This window comes from Euleptes europaea, chromosome 3 (genome assembly GCF_029931775.1).
Source record: "Euleptes europaea isolate rEulEur1 chromosome 3, rEulEur1.hap1, whole genome shotgun sequence".
Lineage (NCBI taxonomy): Eukaryota > Metazoa > Chordata > Lepidosauria > Squamata > Sphaerodactylidae > Euleptes > Euleptes europaea.
The window spans coordinates 83,802,588-83,825,936 of NC_079314.1; the positions used below are offsets into that span (position 1 = coordinate 83,802,588).

Sequence of the window (23,349 nt, forward strand, 5' to 3'; positions counted from 1 at the left end):
CCGTTGCCTGCTCTGCTGCTACTGCCGTTGAGGGGGTGGGTGTGAGGAGAGGCTGTCCTGCCAGGGGGGGTTGACACGGGACATGGCGAACTTGGCTAATACAAACCCCGTGGTAAGGACCAGGGCCGGGCAAGGGGTTCGTGAAGGGGAGGCGGGGGGTGCTCGGGGTGGGCTGGGCGGAGGGCGGCGGTGGTGGTGGCGGCGGTGAAAGAGAGACGGCGGCGGGATGAGCCGTGGAGCCTGGGGTGGGTGGGTTGGGGGGCTGGAGCCCCGCTCTGCTTCGGCTGACGGGGCAGAGCTGGGGTTGGGGAGTCGAGCTGGAGCTGCTCTCCGCCCGCAGCCCGCGCGTCTCTCTCTCTCAGCCTGGGGGACGGACGGTGGTGGGCTGCCCTCTCCTTCCCCCCCCCTCGGAGAATATGCTTGTGTTTCCTTTTTATTTTCCATCTTTCCTTACTCTTAAGACATTGGTGGTCGAAACCATCCGCATAGCCTTTTTTTAATTTAGTGTAATATATATATGATGGTGACGGAAGGTTGAAAAAAAGGAAGCGAGAGAGGAGGGTACCCGGGCCTGGCTGCGGGAGGCGCCCTGGGGCAGAGGCCCCGGCATGGGGCTGGAAGAAGATCAAAGCCTCTGGGAGGGAGGAAGAGGGAAGGCGCCCAACCGCCGCCTGGAGGTCAGTGGGGGGGAGGGGCAGGTCACTCGGGAGGGGGGAATTTGAAAAGGGGGCAGAGCCTCATGCTGAGAAGTGAACAGCCCAGGGCTGGAGCCGGAGGGCGAGGAGCCGCGGTATGGGAGAACTTAATTAAGATTATTCACCAATGGCATTTTTCACCTGTTAAGCTTTCGAAGATTTATAAGGCAGTACCTAGCAATGAGGAATAGAACACTGATTATATCTACATGTAGTAGAACTACACGAGAGCAATAAATTATTGGCATATGGTCAAAATTATGCTTTCTAAAGGTATCCAACATGTGTCATTTCTGTATATTTGTAAAGTTATGTTATGAAAATAAAAAAAGAGTTTTTAAAAGAATGCAAATATAAGCTTTAAGAAGAAATACCAGTGGCAGTTTCTCTTTTGGCTCAATTAAAGTACCCACCCAAGTGCAAGGCCATTGTTCACATTAAGTGTTTGTCAGTCATTGTCATTATTTAATTTTATGGATACCTTACTTACAATTTAATTTTTATCAATAAATAAGATCATTATTAAGTATGATATCAAGTTTTATTCAGCGTACCTATAGTTTAATTAAGACTTAAAACTTTAATTAAAGTTTATTAAGTTAATAAACAGTGTACCTACCTATATAGTTTAAGTTTAAGAAATTTGGCTCTCAAAAGAAATCTCAATCGTTGTACTGTTGATATTTGGCTCTGTTGACTAATGAGTTTGCCGACCACTGCTCTAAACCAACTTCACATTGATTAGTGCCTCGTTCAGAAATGTTCTTCTTACTGAAGTAGCACTTGACCATGCTTGCTTTTTGCTGGTGCTGTGTTAAGATATATTACTAAAAAGAGATGTGGTACCACCTCTCCATATAGTTGAGAGTACTATGCTGAAACTCAAGAAGGCACACCTAGCGTTGCCTGTGATCTCTGGCGTTACCTGGTTCTGATTTGGTACACTGCTGATGAGCCTTTGGGTTGTGAGTGTAGAGCTTCAAATATGGGTGCAGATCGTGAAAACATAAGCCTTGCCTTGACGGGTCAAAGAAGGTCTGTCTAGCCTAACACTGCATTTGTAACATGTGTGCTTTTGGAAGCTCCCAGGTGGGGTGTGAAGGCTTTGGCTGTTCCCTGCTTTTGTCCCCAACACCTAGTTATCTGAATGTGGAGGTTCCGTTTAGCTTCCAGGCTAAAAGCCATTGCTGTGCTCTTTCAGTTTCATTGATCGTTGCACTAACTGGTAGTACAGGCTATACAACTGCACACTTATTAGCATTAACTAGAGTTGATATCAAACTTCAGTTTTCAAGCCTTCCTCTGCCATGGTTGCAAACTGGTTTGAAACTGACTAATTGCAGCAATAATACTGCTGCTTGTGTAATGATAACCACAGATATAGTCAAAACTGCGATGGAGGCACTCCCAGGAATCTAATCCTGGTTTGATAACTCAGCAGCACTGTGTCTGGGCCTAGCCACTAGAGTACAGTAAGGGCAATCTAAGGTTTACAGGATCAATATTACTTTTGTCAGTGCCTCGTATTAAATGGGATTTGCATGTCATAAATTCTATAGATACTATTATTGGCAAATTTTATATGCTGGCAATTTGGAGTATGCTTTATTGATTAAGGTATATGAATCTATTTTTTAAGAAAATGAACTGACAGAGTGCTCATGTCTGATCAGCGAGGTACAAATGGAAGCAGAAGCATTTAATGATGTTGAGGTACTTGCTGAAATTAGAATGCAAGACGTCATGCTAGGCCTGCAAGAAAGACAACCAGTGACTGACATTAAGCTTCATTTACAGGTTTGAAGGCCAAACACGAATACATTTTTCTTATGAAATTGCTGATTCCTTTATTTTAGCTAGTTCGCTTAGATATTCTTTTTATCAAATGGAGGGGGGGTAACCTTATGGCGTAGGGACAGGGTAAAGCTATGATCCTGAGCCAGTGTGATGCCTTCTTTGCTATGTCAACCAAAATGTAATTTCAGTCCCCATAAGAGAGGGACCCCCATATTTGATTTGTGAAAAAATTACACCTCTCATCTCATCAGATTTATTCTAATGGTGTCTCTCTGTGTATGATTGTCAGAGATGTCACTGTCTGAACATTTTCTTGTGACATTGTTAAATTAGTATTGAATTAGAACCCCAATTCCGAGGTTACAGGCAATATATGCAAAGTTTTTGCATGCCCGCTTGTGAAACATGGACTGGGGAGCAGAAGATAGAATAAATTTAGAAGGAAGACCCAGTATTTTAAAACCACTGATCTACACTTTGGCTGTCAAGATGTTACTTTCAGGTGGGAAGCCATGTTAGTGTGCAGTAGAAGAGCAATGTTCGAGTCCAGTAGCACCTTAAAGACCAACAAGATTTCCAGAATATAAGCTTTTGAGAATCAAAGTATCTGATTCTTGAAAATGTATACCCTGGAAATCTGAAGAAATGAGCTATGGCTCATGAAAGCTTATACCCTGCCAGAAATTTTGTTTGTCTTTAAGGTGCTACTGGTCTCGTGCTCTTTTCTACTGCTAATGACAGACTAACACAGCTACTTATCCTGATCTATCTCCTGAAAATCTTGTTGGTCTTTAAAGTGCTACTGGACTCAGATCTAATATTTTGCTGTGTTCTGTTGCATTCCTACAGGATATAATCAGATTACTTGATGAAAAGACGCTGATTTCACCTCCAGCTTCTTTAACATTGGTGAAAAGTATGCTTCTGTTAGCTGACATAATGAGGACACAAAAAGAACAGTCAAAACACATTTCGAAAACTGATCAACTGAACTTATTAATTCTGGCACACAGGCTGGTGATTGAACAGGTAAGCATTCATGTTTGATTTGTTGTGCTTGTACTCCCCCCCCCCCCAAGAGTTCACAACCTGAAAGTGACAACTTTCTGGGCTCTAGAACATTAGCATGGTCTATCTACACATAGGATTTTAATCTTTGGTATGATGCTAAATGCCATCAGGTCAGACGGTAGAGGAAGGAGACAAATTTGAACACAAGGGGCAAGGTTCAGTTGAGAGAAGTTAAGAATGGTGCTTGTATGAATTCTAGGCTCTTTGCAATCTCTAGGCAGGATCTACAGATTTATTCCATTATTTCCAGGAGAGCTTTGAAATTATGTTCTGGAACAGCAGCCCTTCATCTTCTGTGACAAAACGTTTTTGAAACTGAAAAAAGTTTAGAAAACAGTTTGTGATAATACATGACATCTTTATCCTGCCCTTTTTTATCTCTTGGTCCTTTTAAAAATTGTATCCTTGCCAAAAAAAAAAAAAGTGTGAATTTGCTTAGGCTGAGAGGCAGTGACTTGCCCAAGGCTGCCTGATTAACTTCACAGATGAACTCTCGGATCTGAACTCAGGCCTCCCTGGTCCAAGCTTTCCACTCTATCCGCTAGTCTACAATGACTTTCACTCTATCACAGGGAGAACAGAGAAGCTGGGATCTAAAAAGAGAGTGTAGTTTAGCACTCATCCAGTGATGTGGGTTGGGAAATTTCTACATTCAAAGGACAAAAAAGTAAAGATCCCACTGGATTCAAACCTCTGTGTTTTTCTCGCTGTTTTATTCACATGGTTTTTATGCCATAGCAGATTTTTTTTTTGAATATACCATTTCCACCCATCCTTTGGGCTCTGTTCTCTAACAGCTGCTACCATTTGTTTGCCCACAAGCAACTGAAACTAGTCTACATCTTTTCCTGCCTTTGTGAATGTATTTTCCAGCATTTGCTCCTTACCTGGAGTGTGTGTTTGCTGGCCTGCAGAGCTGAGAAATCATGGATCCTGAGGTGATTTTCTATCAGCAAAGCGGAAGCTCCAGTGGAATGGCTTTCTCATCTGTGGTGGAGGGGAGGGAGGGAGATTTTCACCGATTCTACCTTCCTGCTGCAGACTCCGAGTTTGTTCCTCATGCTGTCCCTCAAATCCACTGACTCACAGTAGCACAATTTGGGGGGAGGGGACAGAAGGCTGCAGTGGGGTGGGGGGAGGGAAGCTGCCTTCCTCTACTGTGACTCTGCTTGCGCTTATGATTCAAAGCAAGGATTTCTTTCAATTAGTTGTAACAAGCATCTAATCAAACATCACACAGAAAGATAAAACATGGAGGAATAGCTATGAGGGTTGTAAACGTGCTGGAGATTTAGGTATTGAGAGAAGTATAAAACAGAAGTAAAGCTGGTGGAGAATCTGCATGTATTGATAAAAATTATAGATTCCCTTTTTTTCTTGCCTTAATGAGAACTTTCACCTTTTAGAAAGAGATAGTTCCTAACTGTACTGTGTGTTCACAGCTAATTTCCCAGATTTTTTAATACAAAGGCTATTATCAGATGAATGCTATGCTGTCAAAACTTTTAGGCTACGATCCAAGGATCTGCTTCTGTCTGCTGAGTAGCTATTTTGCTCACGTGCTCAGTTTATATGACAAAAATCAGTCCAAACTGTACATCCCCTTCTACATGCAGATGCACAAGTCCTTGCATAATTAAGCTAATTGTGCTTATGATTTTTTTGCAAAGGATCCATTTCAACATTATGGTATTCTGCTTGGGGCTCTCTGGCTCACAGTCATAGCTGATGGTTGCTTTGTTCCAGCACTTTGCTGTTTACTGTGATTGCTGCCTTCTCTTGTCCTAAATCCTTACCCCTTTTCTAGCTTACAGTAATTCAGTATCGACTTCATCAGTATCTACCTCTATACCTCTGAGATCACTGGAATTTTGAGTGTTTAAAGACTTATTACAGAGACGAATGTAAGATTAGAAATTGTTTGTATAAAATAAATCAGATGTATTGTTGTATCATTTTTATTACTAAATTATACCTTTTGACAGCTATATATTTTGGGAGAATCAATTAAACAAAATGCTGAAGACCCTACATTTACAACTCCGGTGCTGCCTTTGAAAAACATATATCTGCCACATGTCAGATTACTGGCAAAAGTCAAAATGAGAATTGGTAAGAAAATTTTAAGTTTTCTGTATAGCCTTTTTATTATAAACATCTGTTGTGCTTTAAGTTGCTTAGTGCTTTAAGTTGTTACAAGACATGTATGAATTTTTTCAGTGTCATCAAGTATATAAATCCTTATGTTTAAATCTGCAACGCAGTGATACTCAGTGCCTCAGGAGACACAAGTGTCTTTTTGAACATGCCATCTGTGGCTCTTCTGGGCATTGTTCCCCCATGTGGCACCTGCCCCATGTCCCAAGAAAGTTGACAGGTGGTTCCCACCTTGAAACAACTGCCACTACAAGGACCAGAGCCTGGGTACACTCAATCTGTAAACTTCATGCCAGGGTTGGAAGTAAAAGGCCCCTTCCTCTCCAACAACCCCTGTGCCAGGAATACCCTGCCAGGAATTTTGTTAGTCTTTAAGGTGCTACTTGACTCCTGCTTTTTTCTACTGCTACAGACAGACTAACATGGCTACCCATCGTGATCTTTAATATTAAACAGTTACATCTTATTGTATGTGTATGTTTGGTTGGATGGCACACAGGGTATACAGTATTCATGTAGCTCTTTCGGTTGATGGTAATTGCGAATGTGGTTCTCTGCAAGCTGTGGAATGAGTTCCACTGCTGTAACTGGAGCATCCTGAAATTATCAACAGCACAGCAACAGTTTAAATGGTAGAGGGTATGTATTGACACCTATAGTCAAAGTCTGTAGTTGAGTTATGGATATACTGGAAATTATCTGTTATATCACAAGCAGAGCAAAGCTCATAGAACAGGATTTTTCTGCCTTCCCTCTTCCATAGCAGCTCATGCCCCCCCCCTTACATTCTGCCCCTGTGGATCATGGGATCCTTCACAGTACAGGTAGCAAAGTGGGAAAGGGAAATTGGCAAAAATTGCCCATACTCTTGCCAGCAAACCAAAAAAGGAAAATAGATGCTAGGTGACAGCTTTATTATTATTATTATACGAAGCCCCTGTACATTTTGCCATAAAAAATTTGTCAGGGGGATCAGTAAGGTCACTTTGTAATGAACCTTTCCACAACTTTTGCAATCCTGTCATACTACTGTTTCCTACTAATGCCAGTATAGCATCAGTATAATATAGCTGCAATTCCATTCACTCCCAGCATCAAAGCAGAAAAAATCGGAACAATAGATTTCATCAGCATTGACAGACATTCCCCCAGTGTCCATGGCAATGCTGAGTCTTCCCATCAATCACAGGGTTGTATTGTACACCACCAACACCCTCCACATTACCTATACACAAAAGGAACCAGTCAAAGGATGGTTGTAGCAGTACAGCTCCTGTAATGTCACCCAGTTCAGTGCGTGCAACTTCCATACATATAGCACACAAATAGACAGCAGTATACCACGTTGCCTCCCCCTATAGAGGACCTATGGCACAGTGGAAAGGAGGACAGCAACAGACACATGATCTTCAGCCTCTGTCCCAGAAAGGAGATTGAATTCTCTGACAGTCCAAAATTCCGCAGCTTGCTAATAGCCACCTTGTGGAACACCAAAATTACCAGACAGTGAAGTAAGGACTGAAATTTAAATTATAATGGCCAGCCAGCTGTTACCATGGAATAAGGGAACATTTGTGTGTGCATTCATAATTGTATGCCTAGCCTGTATGGGATCTTTTTAGTTTATGTATGTAAAAAGAATTTTAGAAGCAAAATCTTAGAAAAGATGGGAAAACAATTCTAAGTTTAAAAGTTCAGTTTTATTGGCTACAGGGGATAGATAAGGCAGAAAAGAGACCATTTTAAATGCTATGCAGGAAATAAAACACAGCAAAAATACTCAATGGGAACCAGCCTAACAGATGGTTGCTGGTATGGAAAATAATTTGACAGTACCCTCCTTGTGAATGTTTGTGTATCAACTGAACCCCAAATATAGAGCAGCAGACAGGTTAAAGGAGGGAGAGGAAAAAAGGGCTGCTAAAACAGAGTCTTAATGGGAGACATTTATAGTGTAATCATATGCATGTCTGTACTCAGACTTAGGACCCACTGTGTTCAGGGATACTTAATTCCAGATAAGTATGCTTAGGATTGCATCCTTGGGCATGCAAGAAGATTAATGTAAAACTGAGGGTGAAAGAGAAATTGCCATTGCTGGGAAATTGTGAGATTTTAGGGCACAAGGGAGGATGGAGTTGATGGGAAGATAGGACAAATGCTGGAAGATTTGCCAAGCTAAATTCAGAATGGAGAAAGGTCTGGGCTTCTGAGACAGAAAAATAGGATGGATAGACAAAAAGTGACCACAGTTAGGAGCATTCCTTGAGAAAGGAAAAAAGAAGGGGAATGCTATGAGGAGCAGGCCCTAGTAGGAATTCACTTAGATAGGGGGACAGCTTGGGTTGAACCCAAACTAAATTTTCCTTCAGTGAAACAGAATTATCCTGCCTCTCTCCCTAGGGATTAGATCAGATGGTTGTTTGTCTATTACTTAATCCAGTAAGTAAGTTTGAGTGCCTTACTTGATGGCTGTGAAATTTTTCAATACTTAGAAATGGGTTTCAGTGGCCCACAGGCATGAGGAGTTAATGTCACATTTCTCCTACTTATTTTATCCTTCTATAAATGGCTAAATGGTATTGAGAACATCATTGGAGCCAATGTATTAAGGACTTCATTAAGGATGTAATCACAGTACTTCATTCTCATGTTTCAAAGTTCTACCCATATTCAAGGTATAAACAATCGAAACAAAGGAGAAATACTTTAAATATTTACCTTCAAATAATCTGTTCCATAAAAATAATATTTTACCTTTGTCTCTCAACCAGCCCCTAGAACCAGAAATCTAGATATATAGATATTTTCAGGTATATTAGATATAACAGTGCTTTTTTGTAGCAGATGTTTTTGTAGAATCCCAGGCCTCAGCTGCCATCCACCAGGATCCAGTCTGGCTGAAGTGCCTTCCACTGGCCTCAGGCAGAGATTGGATACTACCTCCTCTAGCTCTACTCCCTTCTGAGCCAGGAAACAGAGCCAGCCTGTCCTCACCAGCCTCTTCCTCAAGGCTTTTAAAGGCCCTAGCCAGGCTTCAGGCATGCCCAGCCTGTGAAAGACCAATAGTGCCTTCTGAGCAATTTCTGCTCTGTTACTCTCCTTCCCTGCCTCCTGGGACGAGCTTCAGAACAGCTGATTGTCAGACAGCAGGTTGTCAAAGAGCCAGCTGGCAGTGCTTGACTCTTAGAGGGCCAACCTGCAATGATCAGCTGCTGCTCCTTTGAGCCACAAATGATGTTGGAGGTGGAGGAATAAGGGAAGCATGCAGCATGAGGAGATTGCAAGACTAAGGACTGCTTAAATTCAACATCCAGCAGCCATGTGAGAGCTTCTCACAAAAGCATCAAACCTCGTCATGAAATTTCACCCAGTGCCAAATGCAATGCTAGATTGTGAAGACAGTGACCCTGTCAGGCTGTTTTCAGTCCACTTATGAATAATCAGTCCACCCCATTGGCTTTTTGTATGAATAAGTTGGTATTAGGACAAAGTCACATGACTTTCAAGAAGTCAGTGTGGTTTGGCCAGACTTCAGTTCAATTAAAACTGATGCAAGATATGAATTTCCTCTTAGACTGAATTTATTTGTGTCTAAATTCCATTTGAATTTTATGTCGCCGAGAAGGCGGACTATAACATAAACAAACATACAGGAATTTTAAGGTAAGGAAATCATTATATTTTTACAGTATTTTACATTATTAAATAATTCCTGAAATATTTTCTCGCACATTAATTTCTAGGTCATACACTAGCTCTAGAATTGTCTTGCTCACCTAAAAGAAATCAGTCGCAGTGGCAACAAGCCCTCAGGCATACAGAAACAGCGCTGGAACTTTGTAGAGCATCAGTACAAAGTGAATTAGACCTGGAAGCAGAGATTCTTTTTTGGAAAGGTAATATGCATCTAATTTTCCCATGGTTTTCCTGAAACTATAGTTCTTGAATTCATAATATATTTTTTCATTATTTCTGACAGGAGAAAAAAGTCTTGTCAGTTTAATTCCTGCGTCTTTCTTTTTTAGGGAAGTTAGAGCGACAGATCACTGTAATCAGTAACAATAAATCAACATCAGCTGTCGAGACCTTGCTGGAAGCTATCAAGTTAAGTCTGCAAAATTACCAAAATTATGGGTAACTGTTCCAGTTCTTTTGCTTCTAGTTCTTGATTGTGTTATTTATTTATTTACTTGTAAAGCACAGGCTTACAGGAGTTTTCGGTCCTCCATATGCACAATATCTGCAGCACAATCTTACCCATGCTTATTTGGAAATAATTAATGGGTCTTGCTTCAAAGTAAGCATGATTTGGATTGGTACTCTAGTTTTTTTTAAAGGGTATTTTAGGGTTGAAATAGAGTGCTGTGGCAGCTATGGGGGGAGGGGGGAGAGGACTCTTGAGGCAACTGGACTGAAGACTGTCCAGTCCCCCATTCTGGCCTCTCCTAAGGATTCTTTAAACCCCAACCACCCACCATCAGGTAAAAAGGCTTTGATTAGAGTTGGTAGCAAGTTGGTAATCAGTAACAATAAATCAACTGGATCTCAGCTTCACCCCCATAGGTTACAAACTTTCCCCACTACTCTAATAGTTCAGCCTCCATTAACGTAATTAAACCCTGAAGGGAGATTTGATTCCCCTTTCTGCAGACAAGTTACCTCAGCTTACAAGGTTTCACTGGAACCTATTTCCATAACAGACAGGATCCTCTCCAGGCTGCTTTTTTAACACACACAGCTCCGGACCACAAAACCTGTTCACATATGTTAAGAATGTTGCCCCCTTAACAGAATGCTTATTTGTTTCACTCAAACAAGCTTTCTTCCCTAAAATGATCCCAAACCCTAACTAAAAGCCAAATAAAAACCTGGCTAAACTGACACTCTTATCCAGAGCCACCAAAATCCCTATCTGAGAAAGAGGTTTTTCTTCATCTTTCTTAAGCTGAGGCTGGCTCACCCCCTCCAATCTGGTGGAGTTCTATGGGCTCCGATTGGCTGACTGTCACTTGGGGTTTACATGAGACTAAAATCACAATTGGTTCAAAGCCCTGGAAGAGAGGCAGGACTTTTGGTAATGATTGCCAATGATTTGGTAATGAGGTGCTGAAAGGATACTGCGGCACACTACCCTCCTTGCTGATGGGGAGCTTGTATGTCCTCCTTCAGGAAACTCAGACTAAAGGGGTCCTCTCCTGCTCTCCCTTGACCTCCGTTGCTGATCTTGAAACTCAGCCCCCCTGATAGAAGTTCTATTTGAAAGCACTGGATGCAAACCCTGGGATGTAAGCTCCCTGGAAACCTGTATGCCTTCTTACAAAGTCAGATCTCTAATGTGAGTGTGTGTGTAAGTAAGGACCACATCAACAAACCCTTAGTATCTATTATAAATCAGTCACTAACTCAGGGGCATTTTCCCTTGGCAACTCAAAGAGGCAGTTATCCACTTGCCCTGTAGATGAAAGACCATCCCTGCAAAAAAAAATGTGATTAATTATTGCCTGGTCTCTAATCTGCCCTTTCTGTGCAAAGTGACTGAGAGAGCAGTAGTGAAGCAACATTGACTTCTTGGATAACTCACCTGCTCTACACCCTTGTCAGTCTGGCTTCAGTCCAAGCTACAGGACAGAGATGGCTCTACTAGGTTTAGTTGATGACATCTGTCTGAGTGTAGACAAAATCCATGCTTCTCTGTTGCTCTTACTGGATGTTGTACCAACTCAGCCTAGCCCTTAAGATGGACCCTTATCTGGATATGACTGATCTGGTCACCTGGATCCATGCCACAGTAACATTGAGAGTAGGCTACTGTAATGCACTGTACATTGGCTCCCCTCCAAATCAATTTGGAAACTCCAGCTGGAGCAGAATGTCATGGCTTAGCTATTATCAGGAGCTAGTTTGAGCATGCACATTACTCCCATTCTGCCGACACTCCATTGGCTGCCCATTTGTTACTGGACTCAATTTAAGGTATTGGCTATCACACACAAAGCCCTTCATGGCATTGGCTCCTCTTATTTGTGGGACTGCCTCTCCCCCTATGCACTGCCGCGACAGCTGTGCTGATGTTAGTATGGTCTTCTGTGGGTGCTAACCTGCAAATGAGGAAACTCAAGTAATGCCCATACTTGTGCATTCTCTGTTGTGGCCCTCACTTTATGGAATGGCCTGCATGCAGAGGCCAGGAAAACTTCCACTCTCCTGGCTTTCCCCAAAATGATGCAAAAAATTATTCAACAGGACTTTTCTGCTTAGGTAACAGGACTAGGTAAAGGTCCCCTGCGCAAGCACCGGGTCATTCCTGACCCATGGGGTGACGTCACATCCCGACATTTCCAAGGCAGACTTTTGTTTGCGGGGTGGTTTGCCAGTGCCTTCCCCAGTCATCTTCCCTTTACCCCCAGCAAGCTGGGTACTCATTTCACCGACCTTGGAAGGATGGAAGGCTGAGTCAACCTTGAGCCGGCTACCTGAAACCGACTTCCGTCGGGATCGAACTCAGGTCGTGAGCAGAGCTTTTGACTGCAGTACTGCAGCTTAACACTCTGCGCCACGGGGCTCCTAGGTAACAGGACTACTACACTGTACAAAATGGTTTACAAACTTACTTGGATTAATGATTAGAGACTGTTGTCTATACCACTGTGCATAGCTTACTGTAAGTAGGATCCTATTTGATTATTGCACCACTTAATGTGTAATGTTAATACTTGTGCTATGCTTCAGTTCTATCTTTTAGATTTCTGGTCAGTTCCAGACTTTCACAATCCTAATGCATTGTTTATTGAATGTCCTATTTTGTTGATTGTATTGACTCTATGTAATCCGCCCTGAGTCCTTCTGAGAAAGGCAGACGATAAATAATGCCAATAAATACACACAGAGACACAAAAACAACAATTAAAGAAAACATATAAAACACATAATGTATAATGTGCAAGTTAAAATCACTTTTGGTTTTGCAGATTAATAAGAAGAGCATACTTGGAGGTAGCACTGCTATATTTTTATCTAATTAAAGCCAAGCAGGAACCTTCAAGCACTGTGAAGGGAAAAGCATTCAAAGCAAAGGTGTGTACCATCTTTTAAAATTTAGTACGTGTCAACATACGTTTGTCAGCCAAGTCTGGCTGTGATTGAGAAGATAATTGTTCAGGTTGTGCATATTTGCTAATCATGATGAAGATCAGCCTTGGAAAAAGCTATCTGGATAATTCAGGCTGACCACATATCCTACATCTTCATACCATTAAGACAAATTTGTGAGACTGTGATCCCAGGAGTAGAGTGGTTATTATTTTCTTTGCTTAGGAGAACAAGATAACCAGAACAGCTAAAATCACATAAAAGGGAAGTGCTGCCTGTGTTTTTGATGACATGAACTTACCATCTTAAAGGCCAGCCATATGAATGCTAAAATCTGATATTAATACATAGCATTAAACAATTAATCTGTATCACTTTAGAGAATCATACTGAAGTGTTGGGTGCACTTTTCTGATAATGCATGAATTACACAAATATGTGCAGACTGATCTAAAAATAACCTCCCCCCCCCCCCAATGCTTGTTCTTGGCAAAGCCCTGGGTGTTTTTTCCATGATCCCTGGATCACAGTTCATACCCACAATTGTTCATAGTGTCCATTGTCTTTACAGACACCAGGGAGATTAGAGAGAGAGAAAAGTGAGAATCCTGGACAGAAGATCCATAGAATTCCCATAGATTGCATTCTTCTCTGATCACCTTTTGTTTTTGGGTGGGGTGAGACAGCAAATTCTGCTGCAGACTCTGCTCTTTATAGGGCCTTGTGAACATTCTTTTTTGTCATATGCTTTTATGTTTTATATAATTATTATTTTGTTTCAGCTGTGATAACACAGTTATGGATGCACACCATCTTCAAAACTGTTTTGTGTGTTCCATTCTGTGTGGCCAGCACAGGTATTGTAAAACAAGGTAGGGGTGTGCAAAAAAAAAAAAAAAAAAAAAAAGGTAAATTTTTGGTTTGGGTTCATTGGGCCCGATTATTTTTGGTAAACCCGAAATAAGCAGAATACCCATACCAGTAAAGGGGTATTTAGCTTTATTTCCGGGTTTCCCCCCCAAAATTGGGTCCATTATAGTCTATGGAATTTTCAAGGCTCCAGGGAAGGGCGGTTTTTGAGGTAGAGTCGCCAGATTTGCCGGGTAGCTGCAAGGGACTCTCCTTAGATGGTCACCAAAGTTTGGTGAAGTTTGGGACAGGAGGTCCACTTTTACGGGCTCGCAAAGGGATCGCCCTCCATGCTGTGAGCCAAGCTGTCAATTGGTTTTCAGGTTCAGAACATCAGCGTTGCCGAGGACTGGCGGAAAGAGCTGATTAGCTGACTGACTCCTCAAAGTTTGGGGGCTCTGTTCGTATCTGGGGTGTATAGCATGATGTCCATGCAAATTAGCTTCCACACTGAGGAAAATGGCTTAAATGCAAGAAAAATAAGGCACAGAAAACTTTTCTTTGGTTGGCAAATGACATCCTGTGAATAGTCCTTTATTACAGTAATCAAAAATCTGATTTCAAGAGATGGTCACGGTACTGGGAAATGAAGCTGCTACTCAGGGTGACCTTCAGTTTGGGAGCAGTGATATTGGAGCCAGCCGAAGTCACGACCAAGGCAGCTCTTGTGAAGGAGATTGTTCATCCGCGCGGGTGAGCAATCTTCTTCAGAATGAAGCCTGTTCAGTAGCTGTTCAGTAGCACCAGAACCTGGTGCTTTTTAGTTGAAGGGTATATCCCTTTAGATGGGACTGGGGGAACCCCGTCTTTTAAATGACTCTTCTGCTATCCAGATTAATCCACCGAAGGATGCTGGATGGATTGGGCTGACCAAGTTGGCTCCGATTACACAATCCCTACCTCAGAAGGGCCCCAACTATGGGGTCCTAACAAAACCAGTAAAAGATAGAAAGAAGGGAGGAGGCTACCTTCTCCCATGCATCTGAGCAAAGGTGAATAATCGAAACCCAGAATCGCCTATTTGGCTTCGGACAGATTCCCATGTTTTTGTATTCAGCTGAAATGAAACCTGATTATTGCCGAAACGGCTAATTTTGGGTTTATTTTTGGTTTGGGTTAATCGATATGCGCAGCCCTAGTCAAGGGATAGGAAACTGAGGCCAACTGGAGCTGACTATTGAAGCAGGAATCATGGAGAAACAAAAGGAGGCAGATGAGGGTTTTGATAGTTGGAACCTTCTTACCATGGCTCCATGCCCAGGGCGGTGCATGATCTATGTTTTCAGTCTGTCAAACCTGGAGAGTTCAGATCCCAACTGAAGTACTTTATAGGGAACAGATACCTTCACTCTTCCTGTCGCCAGAGTAGGAACTGTGGTCTTGCAAGTGTGTGATGCTCTTCTCCCAAGCAGGATTAGCTTGCAGAATTCCTGAAACTACAAAGCATATCTTCCTCCACCTGGTTAAGGCTTTTGCTAAGGCCACCGTATTTGTTGTTCTTGAGGTCCCAGAGGAAATGGAGGGGGTCTGGAGGTGGATGGGTCCACTCAAGGGATCGTCAACTCTGTTGGATCCCAAACTGGAGCCTGCTGTTGCATAGTTGGCATGGGGCCTCCCTCTGGAGATCCTGAGGCGCTTGGAGTCTCAGGAGTAGCAAGCACTATGGAGGAATCCTCCTCCTCTCAAGTCGTAGTCTCATTTCAAGGGTGGCCCAGGTCAGGTCCTGGCACTGTGAGAACTTCTGAAAGGAAAAATGGCATTGATGTATGTGTTCTGCCCCCCCGCCCCCCCAGCAGCTCTTGTTCACAGTCCCCAGACGTGTGTGTAAAATTAGAGGAAAATCATAAAAGCACTTTGATGAGTGAACACTCGGAAAAATTCTGGTAGGGACATATATGGTACTTGCATCTCTATTTCCTTAAATTCTCGTAAGAGTTTATATATACGTTGTGATTTAATTGTAAGTCTAGTTGCATGAATAAGCTCCTAGGGTGAGGCATACTGGAAACATCCTAGCTGCCCTAACCTGGATGGCCCAAGATAGCCCAATCTCATTAGATCTCGGAAGCTAAGAAGGGTTAGCCCTGATTAGGATGTGTATTGGAGACCACCAAGGAAGTCCAGGGTTGCTATGCAGAGGCAGGCAATGGCAAACCACCTCTTGCCTTGAAAGCCCTATGGGGTCTCTGTAAGTTTGCTGCAACTTCAAAGCACTTTCTATCACAAAAATGCTGCTACCTGTCACATCACACTGATTATTGCTCCATTCTTGCAAACTGTATGCAGGTGCAAATGGTTAGAATTGCAGGGCCAATTTCTCCTCCGGTTCACCTGTTTTAAAATGTTCAGATTCATGACAACATGAACTTCTAGCCATTCAAGAGAACAAGATTGCAGAATCAGAGAGGTGAAATCCTTAAATCAATAAGAATATTTTTTTCCTCCTGGATTTACAGCAATTTTTAACAGAAGTTTATGTGTCTTTAAATACACTTCTATGGTTTTTCCATAACTAATTTTGCATTTCCTACTGACCCGATTTTGAAATTTCCCCTACATTTTAGGCCAGCAATACACACTATGCGAGTTCGGATGATTTTACAGCCATGGAAATGTACAGAGTGCAGGCTTGGATTGCAGTAAGGGCTGCTGCACAGGTTGGTGTTTTTTAATAATCTGCATCTATGTTCAGGGAATATTTAATTTATCTGAGATAGGAAAAATCAAGGGCGTACGCTTTATATTGCAGAAATGAAAGGATGAAGGGGTAGGGCATGGATGGGTTGGTAGTACCTGGTATCTTTTTGTATTCTATTTTTCCATACTTTTCAGCCAATAGTTAGCTCCCAAAGTAAGCTTACAGCATCTTAAAAGACAGATGGAAATAAAATATTTTTAAAAATTGTACTAAAAACACACTGTATGTTTGATGTTATGTAATATTATTTATTTTGTATTGGTGAGAAAATGATTAACATTAATTTAAAAAAATTAATTGGATATTAAGTTGGGATTTTTAATGCTAAGAGTCTCATGACTATTCTACAATATGTGATTCACTTTGGATAATTATATTTTACTCTTATGCTAGAACCCGTAGAAAGATGAATGGTAAAAGGCTATGTGCCCGGCCATCAGTACTGAGAGAATGGTCACAGCGGGCATTCTCTACAGGAGTCCCTCCTGAGAAGATGTTACTGGAAGGGTTTTAAAATACTTTAAACAGCCTTTAGCTCCAAGATGCATTTACATGAAAGTGCAACCTATCCATTTGCCTCTCCAGATGGTGTATCCAGGCCATTCTCCTCCCCGCCCCCCATGGCAGAATGCCATGGCTTCACCAATTAGCTGATCACTGGTTTTCTTTGAAATTGCTGGTTTTATCATCTTTACTGTGGCCAGGCATCTCAGTTGCCAGGCAGTATAAGGGTGCCCTGGGGAACAAGTCAGGATTAGACCTGGATGTCTGTGGTTTGAACATCACATGAAATCATAGTTAAGGTAAACTGTGACCATGGATTCAGATTTTGATTTGATGGGTTTAGCAGACTAGTGGGGGTGGTTCACATTTGGATGATCATGCTAATGATAACGATAGTTTAAGTAAACCATAGTTTTGCATTATGTCTTATCTAATCCTGACAGTATTTTTGCTTTGCTTCAATCTAATATAGTATGTTAAATGTCTTATATGTGTGCATATTCTCTTTTGATGAAGCAAAACACCAGGACAGTGCAAGTACATTTGTATGATTTTAAATCACTTGTGTAATAATTAACTTGTCGGAGATAATGATTTGAGTACACTTCCTACAACAGAAGAATAAGGAACATTTCTTCAGTATTTTACATTGAACATATATTCGATGTTTGGTTTTTGCTGTTAGTGTGCTGACTTCCAATTTTAAAGGTAGTGCACATTATAAGGAGCCCCGCCTGATTGAATGTATCTTAATTCTAGGTTAGTGAAGCTATTCTAGCTTACCAGAAATTAATTGGAAGGAAGGCCGTTAAATTATATCACGTGAGAGAGAGAGTACAACACAACATCCCATTATTTGCCCTTCTGGACCTCGGTTATTCCTATAAGGACTACTTGTCTGGTATTTGTCTACTGATCTTGTTTGTACTATCACTTGGTATAAAGTTTATTAAACCAATCAGAAAATTAATAAGCACGTGGATTTCAGTGACTGGAAAAAAACAGCGATAAGAAAAAGGGTGCCTGTGTAATATTCTTGTTGTAGCATATAAGAAAACTGTACCTTGTTTTACATTATATGCCAAATGCAAAAACTAACAAAAAACTGCTTACCAGCATTCTCCTCACAGAAAATGTTTTGCGGATTACTAATGAGGTAACCCAACTAACTTGCCTGTCAGTAATAATGAGTTAGAGAAAGTGTCAGTATATACCTTCCTAATTCCTAATTTTGCAGGTGTTTGAACAAGGGCCATTTCAAGAACACAGAATGATTTACATAGATAGGTGTTAGTGACACAAAACAATCACTGTGGCAATCCATTTTCAAGTCTTACATTATTTCTTCAAGCTTATTTTGAACATAACAATTTGTAACTTAAAGAAAAGGGGAATTGAATAAGGGACATAAAAAGACAATAATCCAAAAAAATTCAAAAGAGAATTTTGCAAGAAAAATACCTCATGCTAAAACCAGATTTAAGAGCATGAAGAGAGACGTGGATTTATCATTTACCCACTGACATACGTGAGCACTGTGTATACAAATGTTTAAAGTAAAAGGGCAAAGGAAATGACACTGTGCTGCTCACAATCTGTAAACCAGGAGGGGGGTTTGGAGGAAAAATAATCCTCAGAAGAGTAAATAGGATAGTAGATTACTTAATCAAGTAAACCAAGCCTCACACTACAAGGCGGGGGAGGGGACACAAAGTGATGGAGGGCAATTACTTATTTGTCAGTACCAAATGTAATTATGCTGATTGAAAGATTTCTTTATATAATTAATAGATTCAGTTTTGGGTAGGTGACAGTTCACACATTACACTCTTAATGAGGGACAGAAATTGGATGGAATTGCTCACTTTTGGATTCCAGGCAGCAGACCAGCTTGCGTGAAGTCACTTAGTAAGAGTGTAACTCCTGAACTGGCCCATGGCAAGGATTTCATAATGACCTTTGATACTGCATTTTAGAATGTTTAGTATCTGTACGTGTGTGTGTGTGGGTTTGCACACCAATCTGCATATGTGCTATGGGGAGGGGCTGTGGCTCAGTGGTAGAGCATCTGCTTGGCATGCAGAAGATCCCAGATTCAATCCCTGGCATCTCCAGTAGGTGATGTGAAAGACCTCTGCCTGAGACCCTGGAAAGCTGCTGCTGACTTTGATGGACCAAGGGTCTGATTCAGTATAAGGCAGCTTCATGTGTTCATGTGTACCCTTCCTGGCAAAAAAATCCACTTCATTTTAAAAGTTGTCAAGCTCAATGCATTGTATGCAATTATAAAATGGAAAATAAAGAGAATGGGGATGCAAACACGTTTGCTAGTGGCTTTATTACAGTATGTGTGAAAACGCAGTTTCACAACCAGTATTTTTGCCATGTGTACTATTAGAATATGTGTGAGCTGCTTTTAGTTTTTGTTCCTGCTGGTACCAAACTGGCAACCTTTAAACCTAGAAAATTGCTTGACTGGGCTTTGTTGTTTTACTCTTAGTGCACAGGATAGACTTGAAAATTACTCCTTGGCAACACTGTAGTGTTGCTGAGAATTAGGATGATGTTAAACATATTTTTGGGTTTCCAGGTGGATATGAAGTTACCTATAAAGCCCCTTCCATATTGTCTCCTGGACAAGGGCAAGAAGATGGAGCTGAAAGGGATGGAGCTGAAAATTCTCCATATGAGGATAACCAGGCCAGGCTGAAGATAACCTGGGTCCACTTAATTCGCTACAATACTTACTTAAACAGGCTCTTGAACATGAGTCCTTTGCTAGGTAGGAACTAGTTTGCTTTTAGAGGACTAGTATTCTGGAGCATTTATGTTGTGTATCATAAATTATTTCTTTGAAACAACAGAAATTATTTCTTCCTTGCTACTATTGCAATAGTAGCTCAGATCTGGAATTAGTAGCTTGATAGCTGTACAAATGTAAGAAGGGAGGAGAGCCTCATTACAGGAAAGAATTTTTTCTAATTTCCTCGTTCCTGTTTCCTAATTTGCTCATTAAGGGAAACTGTCCACATTTTTTCTTCATAAAGGGCTACCTGATTGGATTTGTGGATTTCTCTTTGTCCTTTTATGAACTAAAGAGAAATAAATTTAGAACTGTTTTTTAAATGTCCCAGGTGTTGAGGGGAGGGATATTACCTTTAATGTATTTAATTTATATGATGATGCTGTTGTCTCCAGTAATATTCATTCTGCAAATGTTTACAGTGCTTCAAGCTGTAGTCTGGAAACAAGCCCCCAGATGCATGACTAGCACTATCATCCATTGTATATACATTTTGCTGCAGCTGTCATGGGTCCCTATTGGTTAGCACCATGGAAAAAAGTGCTAGGACAAGTAACTCACTTCTCTCCCCCATACAGCTTTATAGTACTGCCTGTAAGTCTCTGAAAAATGATTATCTGGATACAACTTTAGTTACCACTCAAAAGATGTTGAGTGAAGACAAATTTGGAAATTCAGTTTGGAAATTCAGTTGGAATATATATATAATTACGGTATATCTGTCTAAAATGACTGCAAATTGACTGTGATTTGGGATTGTTATAGCACAAAAGAAGCAATCTAGTTTAATAAAGAGGGCTCTGCATTCTCTGCATAGTAATGCCCAGGTCAGCTGCCCTGACCTGGATGGCCCAGGCTAGCCCGATCTCAGAAGCTAAGCAGGGTTAGTATTTGGATGGGGGACCACCAAGGAAGTCCAGGTTCACTATGCAGAAACAGGCAGTGGCAAACCACCTCTTAATGTCTCTTGCTTTGAAAAATCTATGAGGTTGCCATAAGTCAACTGCAACTTAGCAGCACTTTCCACCGCTATCATGGAGCCTTGGGAGGGGGGCAGGGGATAAAAAAGAAAGGAAGACAGTATCAGACTGTGGATCTGTCATACTCCAGAAGTAAGTATTTCTAGGGATCCTAAAGCCCCAAGAAAACCTAATGCCACTACTACCAGAACTATTGTAATTCCAATGCAGATGATATTGCAGAAATATTTACTTCAGATATTTACTCCTAACCTGTAAACATTACCTGTGTTTTCTTTAAACAAGACAGATCTGAATACTTGATGACAAAACAATACATCTTTCTTAGAGTATTAATAGAAGCCTTTTATGTTGTACTGAATTTTAATGCAATTCATTTTCTATTTGGTACATAAACATACAGTAAGATCAAAACATTTGTATTACTAATGTCTTCACTAGAAGTAGTTTTTACACATTTTCTCTTTTCACAGCTGTTCCAAAAGCAGGAGAAGGCTTATTTGCTAAAGAAAATACGCTGTTCACTTCAGTGTTTGACATAGGAACTACCCTACGCTTAGCAGAAATGCATTATTTCCTAAAAACCTACTTGCCTGTATATTCTGCCTGCTGCCTTGAAGATCCCCCCAAACAACTACACAGTTTTGAGCGGATTCGTGGTAGTTTAATTGCTCTTGCAAAGGTAACTTGATTTTAAAAGTTACATATAAATGCATGTTTTGATAATCACTTTATAGAACTAGTATCTCTGGGTTCAAAGAATCACAGAATCACAGAGCATTGCTGGTGGAATGGCTGTTTCCTGCTTCCTTTCTACAGCAAAGCACAGGAACTGCTACTGTGAAGGCCTGAACACAGGCACCAGCAGAGGACACAGAAAGAAGCAACTTCTTTGATGACTGGAGCTGCTGTGTGGGTTTACGAGGGTGGGTCTGTCCTTGCCCTGCTCACTAGGTTGGAGGCAAGTCCCAGGCCATACCAGTCCCAGCAAGGGTTCTAGTCCAAAGTCAAAATCTGGGGTCAAGTAATGCAATCCAGAACCACAGTGCAAAAGCGGTCCAAGTCAGGTAACTGGTAGGATAGTCAGTTAGGCTGCAGACAAGCTGATCCCATACTGGCTGCAGCCTTATATAAGGAGTTTCCCTACAGGTGTTGCTGGGTCCCACATCAGGCTCCTCCTCACAAACCGTGTCATCTTTTCTACTTATGAGGAATACTGGGGCCCAAATCCCGTGGTGACTTGTCAGTCTCTCCTAGCATTTCATTAGCAGAGAGGAGGCCTTGGGTTGCTAGGTGTACTCTCCTGTGCCTGGTCCATGACTCAGCCCTAGCCCTTCGCCTCCACTGCTCCTGGGGTGCTTCTGGAGATCATGGGGTGCTTCTGGTCATGGGTATGTCATGGGTATGTCCATGCTGGGGCCTCCAGGCCTGAGGGCCCTGCTGACTTAGGGGTTGGTGCTGGTGCTGACACCCCTTCAGGGAGGGATTGGAGAATCTACCTTGTTGGGAGGTTCTGCTAAGGTGGAACTTGGGGCAGGTTGTCCTCCTCCAAGGACTCCTCTTCCCATGTTAACCCAGGGTGGTACATGACAGTTTTTCAAGTATGTGGGTCCCAGGTAGGGATGCCAGCCTCCAGGTGGGATCCCTTGGGGATCCCCTGGAATTACAACTCATCTCCAGACTACAGAGATCAGTTCCCCTGGAAAAAATGGATTCTTTGGAGGATGGACTGGACCCACTGAGGTCCATTTCCCCCTCAGGCTCCATCCCCAAATCTCCAGGGGTTTCCCAACCTGGATCTGGCAACCTGAACCCCCCCATCCCCCTCTGGAGGCTGGGGGGGGGCTTCTCTCAGCCATGCCTCCTGATTTTTGCCACTGAATCTAGGATATATTTGGCTGAATGTTAGTAGTAAATTCCCTTGTGCACCATTTTCATGGAGATAACTTGTAAAGACATCTGGCGATTCCTGTGCCATTTGTACTCTGTAAGCACCGCTTGATTTGGGACCCTGGTAAGTTGCCCTCAGGACATCCTTTTATAATTTGGTATGTAAACTTGCTTTCTCTGTTGCAAGTGGGTGGTATAGATTGTGAAGAGATCATTGTTATATAAATGAATTAATCACAAGTCCATCCTTTAAAGTGTTACAAGTATCAACAAAGAAACCTACCCACCTAAAAGTTTCAGAAAACCCTATGATTAAAATTAAAACAAGACTTACTTGTTCATGTTACAGTTTATATCATTCTATGATAGTACACAGAATATGAAGAATTGAGCTGAAACAGCTGACCCTTATTTGCAAATTAAACCGCTAGTCCAAAGAATAACAAAGTATTACTTTACTGTGAATTTGTAACTAGAACTTTTTACAAGCTCTTTATGCGAAATGACCAAGTTCTGCAATCTAGCATATGTATTAAAAGATTTTAGGGATAAAATAAATTAATCTTTTGTCCATTATTTAATGCTCTTACTGTTTTCCTGAACTGTGAAGCTAACGCACAGGCATACAAAGAACATAATAACTTAATCAGATATTGACGGTTTATTTAAGCTTGTGTCGCCACCACAGCAAGAGTTCCATAATATACCGTGGGCCCACTGTATTTTACGCAAATAGTTCAAAAAACTTTCAAA

At 41.6% G+C, this 23,349-nt stretch overlaps 1 protein-coding gene across 1 annotated transcript in view; it reads left to right on the forward strand.

Moving 5' to 3' along the window:
• The window catches only part of CFAP54 (cilia and flagella associated protein 54), a 159,377-nt gene that overhangs the window by 127,284 nt on the left and 8,744 nt on the right, over window positions 1–23,349 (forward strand). The window contains exons 58-67 of the mRNA XM_056846527.1: window positions 2,335–2,492; window positions 3,342–3,521; window positions 5,549–5,675; window positions 9,467–9,619; window positions 9,749–9,857; window positions 12,692–12,797; window positions 16,286–16,378; window positions 17,683–17,824; window positions 19,514–19,705; window positions 21,180–21,388. Coding sequence (XP_056702505.1) covers window positions 2,335–2,492; window positions 3,342–3,521; window positions 5,549–5,675; window positions 9,467–9,619; window positions 9,749–9,857; window positions 12,692–12,797; window positions 16,286–16,378; window positions 17,683–17,824; window positions 19,514–19,705; window positions 21,180–21,388 — 1,469 coding nt within the window. The remainder of the gene's footprint in view (window positions 1–2,334; window positions 2,493–3,341; window positions 3,522–5,548; window positions 5,676–9,466; window positions 9,620–9,748; window positions 9,858–12,691; window positions 12,798–16,285; window positions 16,379–17,682; window positions 17,825–19,513; window positions 19,706–21,179; window positions 21,389–23,349) is intronic.